The 13,120-nt window shown below is 37.6% G+C and overlaps 1 protein-coding gene across 2 annotated transcripts in view; it reads right to left on the reverse strand.

The window, feature by feature from the left end:
• Nucleotides 1-13,120, reverse strand: part of igf1ra (insulin-like growth factor 1a receptor) — a 172,596-nt gene that overhangs the window by 14,155 nt on the left and 145,321 nt on the right. For both annotated transcript variants that reach the window (XM_056477890.1, XM_056477889.1), the window contains exons 11-16: nucleotides 8,239-8,516; nucleotides 7,902-8,044; nucleotides 7,624-7,789; nucleotides 3,412-3,514; nucleotides 3,251-3,321; nucleotides 2,616-2,845 (exon numbers count right to left, since the gene is read on the reverse strand). In XM_056477890.1, coding sequence (XP_056333865.1) covers nucleotides 2,616-2,845; nucleotides 3,251-3,321; nucleotides 3,412-3,514; nucleotides 7,624-7,789; nucleotides 7,902-8,044; nucleotides 8,239-8,516 — 991 coding nt within the window. The remainder of the gene's footprint in view (nucleotides 1-2,615; nucleotides 2,846-3,250; nucleotides 3,322-3,411; nucleotides 3,515-7,623; nucleotides 7,790-7,901; nucleotides 8,045-8,238; nucleotides 8,517-13,120) is intronic.

Consider the following 13,120-nt stretch of genomic DNA (forward strand, 5'->3'; position numbering starts at 1 on the left):
GAGTAATCAATTCCCCACTGCAATCGAGTCTGCTTAGGACGCCTAAGGGATCGTCTGTGGTGAATACCTGATCAAAAGCTATTATTGTGATACATTATTCTGTGGCTAATCAGACCTGCGTTAGCTTATTGTAGCCAGGAGGCTAATGGTAGGGGTATAATTATGCTAGCACATAAGCTAAATGGGCTAACTAAACAGTATAAAAGATAAATGCTCATTTTCATAACCCGTGCTTGCCTTTAATTATACATGAGTATACAGAAGGGTCAATAAAACGCTTATACATGCCATTTTAATGATGAAATGAAATAGTCACGCTTTTTACATTATATAAATTATGAATGTGATTTTATATACTGTACCTTATAAGTAGGCACGACAAACTATACCTATTACAACTCCAGTAAAACAATAGGATCACTTGGGGTCCTATAGGCAGACCCAATTCTCAGGGGGAACTCAATTTCTCATACCACCGGAAGTGGCCAGCAGGGGGCTCACAAGCTGCTTTCTGTGTGGGTCCTAATGCCCCAGTGTAGTGAAGGGGACTCTATACTGCTCAGTAAGCACCGTCTTTCGGACGAGATGTTAAACCTGACTCTGTGGTCATTAAAAATCTTAGGATGTCCTTCAAAACAGAGTAGGGGTTTAACCCCGTCATCCTGGCCAAATATTCCCACTGGCCTCCGTCCATCATGGCTTCCTAACCATCATCATGTCATAATTGGCTTCATCACTCTGTCTCCTCTTCACCAATCAGCTGGTGTGTGGTGTGCAGTCTGCAATATGGCTGCTGTCCCGTCACCCAGGTGGATTCTGCACATTAGTGGTGGATGAGGAGATTCCCCCCAAAAATGCGCAAAAAAAGCGCTTTGAGTGTCCAGAAAAGAACTATATAAATGTAAGGAATTATTATTATTAGTATACTTTTATGTGGCTGTCTGACAACTAGAAATAGACCTGGTAGCAGATATCACAGTGTCTGTTACTTTTTAACTTGCACTTTTTTGTTAATATTTATTAATATTTATTTAGGATATTTCCTATTATAGGAAATATCCTATTTCCTTCAATTTCACAATTTCACAATTTCAGTTTTCACATTCTGATTTTAATGCCTAATTATTAAATAGTTAAAATGACTATAATTAAATGAAATATCCTTAAGAATAAAATATGATGTGTTCTTTGCAAGAGTGTCCTTGCATTGTGATGATATTATATTGTCATTCTGGCATTATATAATGGTTTTAAAATGACAATAATATCGTTTATCGCAATGTAGTTTGGTGCAATACATCATACGACAAAAAAATAGACAATATTAGACAAAAATAGACAAAAAAATGCACAATAAATAATTTCAGCATTGATATGGCAATGTGAGCACCTGGACTAGTTACATCGACCAGGTTTGACCAGTTGACCAGGAGCCACAGTTCAGAACACATGAGATTTGTGAAGTTACAGCAAAGTTGAACCATAATAGAGTGAAAGTTTATGATATGCATGTGTTTTGAAGCCCTGTGACTGTGTGAGCATTTAAAGCATTCAGGCGCACCCCTAACCCTAACCCAACCAATCTAAATGGATGAATGAATTCTTTTCATATAGAGCTTTTACTTCACTTTCTAAGCCTAGAGAGGAAACTTGACTTCACCTGGATGTAATTTTCCAATGAAATTGTATACATATTGCAATTTCCAGCTTTTCCAATATTATGCAACCCTACTCAAAACAGAATAATAGAGTAGGTTGGTGTGCAAATGTTCTATTTAAAGAAGTTATTCATTTTATTTTGAGAACATATTTTAATTAGTGTTTGTGTATGTTTTTTTTTTCATTAGATCAAGGCTTACCAGTGAAAAAAAGGATATGGAAGGCAACTACTAATTTAAGTTTTGGGGTATGGTTACTGTAGTGTCCCCCATTTGTGATAAGATTGATGCACAGTAAACATATCTTAATATCAGGTGTAAACAGGGCCTAAGAAACCTGTTTAAAGAGGATCATTATTTTCCGCATTTGTATGGTGGCATAGAAATGATACACCAAATAACTAAATGGGCTTAGGACCATAATCGGTTACAAGGTTTACCGCGGTTTGAAAAGTCACGGTTTTATAACCGCTAAAATTGTCCAGTATAATGTTTCAAGGTGTTTGTAGTTTTTGTTGCCAAAGACTATTTAATTTTATTTATTTAAAGCAACAGTATCTCCAGCAGCAAAAAAGCATCCACATGAAGAGCTGCTGGTCCAGAAAGATAACTGGAATGACTTTATAAGGTGTAAAGAAATCTGTGTTTTCGAAACTAATGAAGACAGTAGAAGTTAATGATTTATTTTCATTATTTAGCCTGACATGGTTTCAAAATATTTGAAATGTTTCCTAAAATAAACTTTGTGTTCAATGAGGGAAAAAGTTCCTGTTTCTTTGCCCAGACATTTAAAAAGAACCTATTTTAGAGCAGTAATCACAATACTGTGAAACCGTGATATTTTTATCAAAGGTTATCATACCATCAGGATCTTAATACCGACCAGTTCCCATAACTAAATATACATATTTAGCAATTTCAAAATCAACTGTATGGTGAGATTCTGCCGTTTCTTACCACATGGTGACAGTTGAACTCCTTCATAACTGAAGCTTCGTTCAGGAACTCGATGCGTTCACGTACGCTGGCGGATTCGTTTACAGTCTTGATAGCCACTCTGGTCTCAGGTTCATCTTTAACAACACCCTTTGCAATGCCCTCATACACCATACCAAAAGAGCCCTGGCCCAGCTCACGGCACATGGTGATCTTCTCTCGAGCCACTTCCCATTCATCTGGCACATACACTGAGGTGGCAGAAACAGAATCGTTGTAATATATATGACATATAAGTTCCTATAACATATTCTGCCAATCATGATGATTTAATGACTGAATAAAAGTAGATAAATCTTTATTGCTGTGACAAATATTTCCAGTAATATGGATTGCTTAATCATTTTCTTAATGATCGTATGTACTGTATAAGTTTTGTCTGTCAGTGAAAGCGTCAAAGTCAATGTAAAAAACATTGTATTAGTTTGATAATGATTATTGATCATTTACAGTTATAAATGTACAGTAGTTATAATTCTGTTTAAAACAGGGAAACATGCATTGTTATTAGTTTGGCTTAAAAACAGCTAAAGTACTCTTAGTTAAGAAAGTTCTTTGAAATGCAACACAACCTAGTTTATGAACCTAATACTTACTTTCAAATGGACTGAAGTATTCGGGGTTCACAGAAGCATACAGCACACCATTTCCTATCCTGTCACTATTCCTGAAAAGAAGCATTAAAACACAATGAAAAACAGTGCTAGACAGTGGAAGTAAAAAAAGAAATCTCATTTTTAATAGCTGAGATATCAACCTCTTTTTGGTCACAATGATGACAGCTACGATCACGAAGAGCAGCAACAGTAGCACTATGACAGGGATAATGATGGCCACGTAGAAGGCATTATCATAATTCCCTGTAAGAGAGAAGGACAGAAAGATAAACAAAACATTAGACTGAATATCTTGCATCACAAGCATTCCTTTAAATAGAGTCATCATCAGTAAGCATACACTTTTTTCTTAGGGCTAGACGATATGGTCAAAACAATACTACATTTTTACTAAAAATACTATATTTTTACTAAAACAATATTTTTCCTATATCAATCAATATTGATTATCACAATAAATGTCAAATATCTCTTTTTTTGAAATTTGAAGGTAGATTTTTGCTCCTGAGTGAAACCAGAAAGCCAACTGTTTATTTAAACTAATTTTTTAGACTACTATATCGGATAATGATAAAAACTACATGATGTAACAAAACTTTTATCTTGTAAATGTAAACTCTTTTGGCAGCCCTTGTTCTTAACAAAGAGTTTTGTTTTTTTTCCCACATTTTTATTTTATATATATTTTTTATACAGCGGGGAAAATAAGTATTGAACACGGCACCATTTTTCTTAGAAAACATATTTCTAAAGGTGCCGTTGACTTGAAATTTTCCCTGGATGTTGGTAACAACCAAAGAATCCATATATGCAAAGAAAACAAATCTAATTAGTTTACAAATTAAAGTTATGCGTAATAAATTTAAATGACGTAGGGAAAAAGTATTGAACACATGAAGAAAGGGATGTGTAGAAAGGCAGTGAAAGCCCAGACAGCAGCTGTTCTTCAGCAATCCCTCTGCCTTTCCTCATTGTAAATTAATATCCGCTGCTTCAGTCCAACATCTACATTAGCAGGATGATGAAGATGAAACCAGGGTGGACATTTCAGAAAGACAATGATCCACAACACAGCCAAGGAAACTTAAATGCTTTCAGAGAAAGAAAATCAAGCTGTAGAATGGCCCAGCCAATCACCTGACTTGAATCCAACATAAAATACAAATTAAAGATCAGATTTGATAGACTAGACCCACAGAACCATCAAGATTTTTACTCTCTGTTGAAGTCTGTGAACAACTCACACCTGAGCAATGCAGTTGAGTTCATCCTCCATATGAGAGGCTACCTTCACCAAAAAGCCTTTTATATAAAGTATTAATACGTTCCAGTAGTTCAGTACTTTCTCCTCGTGCCATTCTATTGTTATTAAAGTCATTTTTCAGAATTTTTTTCGTTTCGTTTTATTTTCATGTTTGTATTGTTTGAATTTTTACCAAAATCTAGTTCAATTCCATGTCAACAGCTCCTTTAGAAATATCATTTCCAGGAAAAAACAAGACGTGTTCAATACTTATTTCCCCCGCTGTATTTTATATTTGTTTCTTATTTTTCTTTGCATATGGTTGAATAACTATTGTAACAGTAATAATGTGAAAGATGCATATTTCTGTGTGGTTAGACAGCTTTTTGAGAGTTTGTGTATGTGTGTGTGGGTAAATTGTGTTGTCTTGTTTTGTGTTTACTTGTTGTATTACTGCACTGCTGTATCTGTCATTTGTGTATACCGTATATTTGTGAATATTGAAGACCCTCTTAAAAAACAAGGTAATTTATCTGAAGGGGCTTATTCTCTTAATAATAATAATAATACATTTGTGTTAATTAAACATTAAATCTAATAATGTACATTCAGATCACTTTATCCATTGTTAAAATAATACATATAGCACCACATTACCATTTCGTGGTAACTATGTAACAACGTTGTTTCTATGGTGATCTAACACCAGCCTGAATACATTAAAAATGCATTGCACAAATTCTATAACAGCAATTACTGTGATTATATTCCATTACTCCTTTAATACATGTCTACCTACAATAATAAAATGAAATTCACATGTATATCACCTGACACTGCCCGCCCCATTACCATGGTGTAGTTACTGGTAGTACAGTAAACTCATAAAATCTCCCTTTAACTGGATTGTTCATGGACAGTGTTTCTCATGTTTGTATGTGCATGGTCAGAGTTTTCATTAGGCTTTTCATAAGCCTGTTTCGTTAGGCTTTAAATTAAATCACAGAGACATTGTGTTCTTCTCTAAATTCAAATACTTCACTGTGGAGCTGCTTGTCTGATCGATTCGATGCAAATCCACATGTAGACAAACCTAAACTTGAGCTACACTGCTATTGGGCGCAATTTGTGTAAAACAAGCAGCAGCGTTTAATACCACTTTGAAGCATGAGCCCTATATCCACTGTTATCGTTTAATCAAGTGAATATTGTTGTGATAATTATCATAATTTTTTAAAGAATTATTTTTACTGTTATTATGATTGGACAGTTATTATTGACAGGAAGTGAAGTTAGAAAGAGAGTGGGGGGTGGGGTGGGATTGGGAAAGTATTGATTTGAACTTGCACTATATGTTGGCGCATTGACCACTAGGCATTTAAGGGCTGCATGATATTGGAAAAAACTGATATTGGCGATATTTAATATTTCTGAGATAAATGTTGTGATATGAATACAGTTTCACAAGAGAGTTTGAATAGCACCATTTGAACACTATTTCTGGGGAGTCTGACAGTATTCAGGTACAGAACTTGAAAAATCATAATGCAAAAAAAAATGCTTTTCTTACTTTGATTAGTCTTGTTTCAAGTCCAAATATTTAAAAAAGATCTAACATAAGATCTAATAAGACTTAGATCTAGTAAAAAAAGATTGACTTCAGAAGAAATAAGTCAAAATTAAGAGTTTTTCCTTAAAGGTGCAGTAAGTTTGAGTAGTATTGCACACCTGGTTCAAAACAAACGCAGGCGCAAGTTGCCAGATTGACGACATAAACAGGAGTGTGCCTGACTATCGAGCCTAAAAGGCTGATTAAGGGCTGATATAAATTGTGTTCTAAATAAAAGCAACAGCATGCGATAGAAGGATTATTTTCCATATTAAAGGAGTTTTTGTTCTAACCAACACCTGAAATATGTATATGTAGAAACGGCTTCTTTTTCTTGCAGCTGAACAACAGAAAACTATGACAGTGATCACCTCAGTTACACCTCATGTGCTTTATTCAGTGTTAAATGCTAATAATGCGAGTTTGAATGCCATTTTACATGACATTTATTGCCATACTACTGAAAGCAGCAGCAGAGAGTTCACCTCAGATCTTAAAAAATAAAATAAACCATTTGAAATTAATCTTTAGAACTGTGACTCGGTGCAAGCTAAGACATATTAGTAATTTAGCATGTACATTTAAAAATGTCAAAGAGGTTTAATATGCATTAATTTGATTGTAAACTTTACAATTTTGTTGGAGTGCTGTGAGTGCACTATTCTGTGCTTCTGAATGGCTTTATTTAAAATATTGCCATGTTTCGTATGGTGCAAACATCCAAATTGCTTATCACTGCAAATCTCATCATGTAGCATGTTGTTAGAACACAGGGTTAACATATCGTAACCTGCTCACCTAATGTTTAGGTTCGTAATATTTATATTATTTGCTAATTAATAACCTCCTCATGTGGAACTCTGAATCTGCGTCTCATCTCAGAGTTTGCTACTGTCCACAGGAGGTCATATTTCAGTCGCGGATGATACTCTAAGAGCCTACATGACTGAATGAATAAAATATGCTGTTTTCCAACAAGGAATTAGTTAAACTGGCATTGGGTGGGTTAAAGGGACCAAAACAAAGACAGACATTCTGGCATGGAAGGGACATTTTCAAAGCTAAATATCTGACTTTAGCATTGTTTTTTCAAGAATGTTCACTTAGCATGTTTTGTAATCTGCAAACATATGCTATTTTTATGCTTTAGAAGAGTCAAAAACTTCCATACAGCACCTTTAAAACAAGTAAAAGTATCGGCCAGTGGGGTAAGTAAATAATTCATGTTTTTGCTTTGAAATGTAGATATTAAATTAAGATTTTGTTTTGCATAAATCGTATAAATTAGGTATAATAGAGTAATTAAATACAGTTCTGTAGCTGCTGGTCTACTATAATTCAGACTCAGCATTGTATATCATGCGATGTGACTATTGCGAATGTGCACATTACAACATCGATGCTGAAGCGATATATTGTGCGGCCCTACAACTATTGTTATTATTTTATCATCAAACACATACTGTATCCTACAAGTAAGTCAATGAGTGCATTTCTTACTTTTAGGGGGTGGCACGTAGAAGGACACTGGTTCAGTCCAAGACCCGTTTCCAGCCAGAGAAGTGGCTCTGACTCGAGCTGAATAATTTCCAGAGGCCAGATTGCTAAGCTGAGCACCTCGCAGCACTTTGTATTGCTGCCGCGATACACATTCATGCTTCTCAGTCTGAAACACACACACACACACACACACACACACATCCTCAGTTAGTCGGTGTGTGGCTTTGGCTTTGGTTATAACTATTTTTAATGGTGTACGAGTTAGTTGTAACACTAACCTCAGTTCCCAGACGATATTTGATCTCATACATGAGGATCAGTCCGTTCGGGTGAAGAGGTTCAGGCCACCGCAGAATCACTATTCCTTCTCCCTTCTCATCCCTCTCCTGAGTCACAGAGCCGGGAATATCATCCGCTTTATCTGTGGAAGAACATAAGTGTGCTCAAGGCCAGTGCTTTCTTATAGTAATTCAATAAGGTTTAGATTGCATACAGGTTTAATTGCCGTTAACATGAAAAGGAAAACTCATCTAAAAATCATGCTGTAGGCACAGTGGATATTAATATTTCGCTGGCCTGGATATGCAGTGATTTGGTTTGTTGGTTTTTGCTGACCTGCCGGTTTGGTTCTGGAGAAAACAAAGGCCGCAGCACTGCACCGGTGGACTTCATAGTTGCAGGCGTGGATGTCAATGCGGTAGACGGTGAAAGGCCGAAGGTTGTGTATCTCCATGAACTCTGTGTGGACTTTGCCTTCAGAGAACGGGTACTCTTTTTCTGGCAGCTCTGGGTGAGTGATGTTACTCTCCAGAACTGAGATGTTCCTGCTTGCACCCGACACTAGTGTGCTGTTGGCCACTCCAATCAAGTCTCGACGCTTCCTGTCTGGAGGTCTGAAACGGGGAGCAAAAGAGTAAGAGGAAGTGGAGATGAGGAGAGGAAGATGAAAAGGACGATGCAGGAGGAAAAGAATAAAAACGGATTGAACATTCAGGGAAAATAGGAAATAGAAATTCAATATAAAGGAAGCGTAAAATAACAGGATACCAAAGTTACAGCGGAGAAAATAAGTATATTGAACACGTCACCATTTTTCTCCGAAAACATACTTTTTAAAGGTGCCGTTAACTTGAAATTTTCCCCAGATGTTGATAGCAACCAAAGATATCAATATATGCAAAGAAAACAAATCTAATTAGTTTACTAATTAAGTTGTGCGTAATAAAATTAAATGACGCAGGGAAAAAGTATTGAACACATGAAGTAAGGGAGGTGTAGAAAGGCAGTAAAAGCCCAGACAGCAGTTGAAATCTCTCAGTAGTTCTTCAGCCACCCTCTGCCCTTCCTCATTGTAAATTAAAATCTGTTTCAGTCATCTACACTAGCAGGATGATGAAGATGAAACCAGGGTGGACATTTCAGCAAGACAATGATCCAAAACACAGCCAAGGAAACTCAAATGCTTTCAGAGAAAGAAAATCAAGCTGTAGAATGGCCCAGCCAATCACCTGACTTGAATCCAATATAAAATACAAATTAAAGATCAGATTTGCCAGACGAGACCCACAGGGTTTTTGGATTTTTACCAAAATCTGGTTTAATTCCATGTCAACAGCTTCTTTAGAAATATTTTTCCCAGGAAAAGCAAGACGTGTTTAATACTTATTTTCCCCACTCTAAATAAAATAATGGAACAATATAAAAGGAAAGATTACACAAAGTAAATGGGGGAAAGTAACAAGAGAGAGAAAAAGGAATGAATGAATGAATGAAATAAAGGAATGAAAAGAAAATGAAAAGAGGTAAAAACGAAAGAGAAAAAAGGTAGCTGTAAATGACAATTAATAAGCGTGAACAGGAAATGGAAAAAGAAAAAAGTGGAAAGAGGAAAGACACAAAAAAAGACACAGATAAATGAAAAAATGAAATTTGTGAAAATGAAAGGAAGCAGAATATGAGGAAAAGAAAGTAGCAAATGACAAAAATTCGATGCTGGTTTAAAAGCATACAAGCCAATTACTGCGCACGATTACTCTACAACACACACCACTTCCTCAAACACGCAGGCCTGATTCTCTAATGTCCTACTAACAGACCTATTAGCAGCACACATAAAAACTGGCATTACTCTACAACCTACAGAGCTCCTCTTTGCTCTTCTAGATCTTATCCATCATTTATCATCCTGAGTGATGAGATCTTTTAAATTCTTATGACTGCTCTGTATCCTGCTGGGCTGGGACGGATCCCTCGTGGAAATGTGGTAGATTTGAAATAAAAGGAGAGCGTGTTTCGAAGAGCTGTTAACTCTCTCTTTGCTCTCATTTATATTTTTTTCTCTCCTGTCCATTTCTAAAACTCGAGGGTATTCATATACACTATAATTGCTTAATTTAAAAATATATATTTGCAAGTGAAGCAGTTTCTGCAGATGTAAATGAAATGGGAAGGCATTTCTGGAATGCACATTGAACATCCATAATCATGATATGAGCGACTTCCTCTGACGGCATGAGGGGATAAGCAAACGAAGGCTCTGGCAACAGGTCAACGCTGACGCCACTAAACGCATGCAGTCAGCAGCAACCACACGAGCTTTCCAGACACCAGCAGACCCACTGTCACTGCACAGTAATGACTGCCTTACCTAGAGCCACTTTTAGGAGACGCGTAACGATTTGCTCGCTCTGGATCTCTGTAAAAATGTCAATAGTCAGACCAAACATCCAACGCAGATGGGAAAGACATGATGGTTTGAGATGAAGCCCAGTGTGTCAAAGAGAAGGTACAAGAGAGGAAAGACATGATGTGTCACACATAGACTGACAAGAAAAGTGGAGACAGACACATTTGAGTAGGAAATTGTAACTAAATGTAATCGAATGTATTGAAGACATGACAACGATAATTGTGGATGCTTGGCTGATTATTAAAAGTATTAGTCTGACAGTTTCAAATGTTACCGCCAAGTTCTTTAAATAACTGAATCTACTACAGAGGAAACACTAAAGATGAATCTGATGTAGCATTTACTGTAGATGTATACTCACCAGCCACTTTATTAGGTACACGTGTCCAACTGCTCGTTAACGCAAATCTCTAATCAGCCTATGACATGGCAGCAACTCAATGCATTTAGGCATGTAGACATGGTCAAGAGGATCTGCTGCAGTTCAAACTGAGCATCAGAATGACAAAGAAAGATGATTTAAGTGACTTTGAACGTGGCAGGGTTGTTGCTCCCAGACAAACTGGTTTGAGTATTTCAGAAACTGCTGATCTACTGGGATTTTCACGCACAACCATCTCTAGGGATTACAGAGAATGGTCTGAAAAAGAGGAAATATCCAGGGAGCAGCAATTCTATGGGTGCAAATGCCTTGTTGATGCCGGAGGTCAGAAGAGAATGGCGATACTTGTTCGAGCTAATAGAAAGGCAACAGTAACTCAAATAACACCTTGTTACAAGCGAGGTATGCCGAAGAGCATCTCTGAACGCACAATACGTCCAACCTTGAGGCGGATGGGCTACAGCAGCAGAAGACCACAACGGGTGCCACTCCTGTCAGCTAAAAATAGGAAACTGAGGCTACAATTTGCACAGGCTCACCAAAATTGACAATAGAAGTTTGGAAAAACGTTGCCTGGTCTGATGAGTCTCCATTTCTGCTGTGACATTTGGATGGTAGAGTCAGAATTTGGCATCAACAACATGAAAGCATGGCTCCATCCTGCCTTGTATCAATGGTTCAGGCTGGTGGTGGTGGTGTAATGTTGTAGAGGATATTTTATTGGCACACTTAGTACCAATTGAGCATCGTGTCAGCCTACCTGAGTATTGTTGCTGACCATGTCCATCCCTTTATGACCACAGTGTGCCCATCTTCTGATGGCTACTTCCAGCAGGATAGCGCGCCATGTCATAAAGAGCAAATCATCTCAGACTGGTTTCTTGAACATGATAATGAGTTCACTGTACCCAAATTGCCTCCACAGTCACCAGATCTCAATTCAATAGAGCACTAGATACTGTCCCTCAACTGGAACGAATCTGGGTCTAATGTTATAGACATCCTGTTGCATGTGCCAAAAAAAAGTAAAGTGTTTTGCTGCCTAAGTGCAACGACAGGTGTTTTTCCCATGGCACGCAGTTAGAAAGTGTTTGAGTGTCCTATTCAATAGTCGTCAAGAAGACAATTTACAAGCAATTACAAACTTGAACCACAGACGATTATGAAAGTTTAATCACTACTATAAGCCTTATTCTGCCAACTCGAATTAATCAACAGAAGACTGACAGTAATGAGAGAAGATTTGTGTGTGTTCTTGTATATGTGTGAGACTGGAAACTTTTAATAAAAGCCAACTCAGAACGCTGTAGGGAGGAGCAATCAAATCAACCCTAACCACATTCCATGTCACTTCCAGTGAATAGCGTTCCATGATTTATGGGCAATTACTGGATACTCACTAACTGGACAATTTTAATACTCACTAACTAGGGATTCAGATCACCCTTGGAAGTGTTTACTGTGGAAGATCAAATCGACGCCTTGATCGATGACTACAACTACCAGAAAGAAATACCCATATATAACAATTAGTAAATCCTCCTTTGTAACCTTTAACCCAACCAAACTCACAAACCCAAACTGTCTACAGCCATTAGCACTGATTTTAACCTAAATGCTTTTGGCACAGAGTGCTAACTAGGAAAGGTCAGACTCACATCAAGAAGGAAAGAGACAAACAGGGTCCTGAGGGAAGATTTAACACCTGCAAAACTCAGACGAAAAGTCGTAACAGCAGGTGTTGACCTAGCAACACTGACAGCAGCACATCCAGTCTTCTTTTTCCCAGGCGTACGTGTCAATCTTTAACTGATGCCTGGAAGAAACTCAAGTCTACCAAAGCAAAAGGCTCAAGAATGAGTCCACTCCCATTATACATGCCCGATCAGCTGTGTGGGAGTTTGAAAGAAGAGAAGACGCGTCCACACCTCTCTAGAAGATCTTCCTTCGGACTTCATTAACATTCCACATAGGTCTGCTGTACATTTCCTGGGAGCCGGACACTCCAAAGCAAACAAAGAGCACGTCTGAGGAAGGAGGGAGCGATGGAGCGGACGGGAGGAAGAGAACAGAGAGAGACGACCGTTGAATGGAAAAACATATCCGGCTTCACCCAAGGGTTTAGCATCTCCACTTTTTTTCCAAGACTTTAATGGATTAGGAGGCCACTTTCCTCGCGAACAGCTTTCAAAGTGTACTCAACTGCAGATAAACACAGATGGACTAGTTCGACATCTGCATCGAGAGGACATGTTTGGTCTAAACATCTGCACTGTGTGGACAGAAACTGAGTGTATTTGGACTCTGCTTGTGGAACAACACATATTTTTCTCTCTATTTTAGCCTTGCGCATGAGGCTAAGATTATTGTTTTTGTCAAGGAATGCAGAACTCTATGAAAATGCTCTTTGCAGTGGATAGATCTGA

This window comes from Danio aesculapii, chromosome 18 (genome assembly GCF_903798145.1).
Source record: "Danio aesculapii chromosome 18, fDanAes4.1, whole genome shotgun sequence".
Classification (NCBI taxonomy): Eukaryota; Metazoa; Chordata; class Actinopteri; order Cypriniformes; family Danionidae; genus Danio; species Danio aesculapii.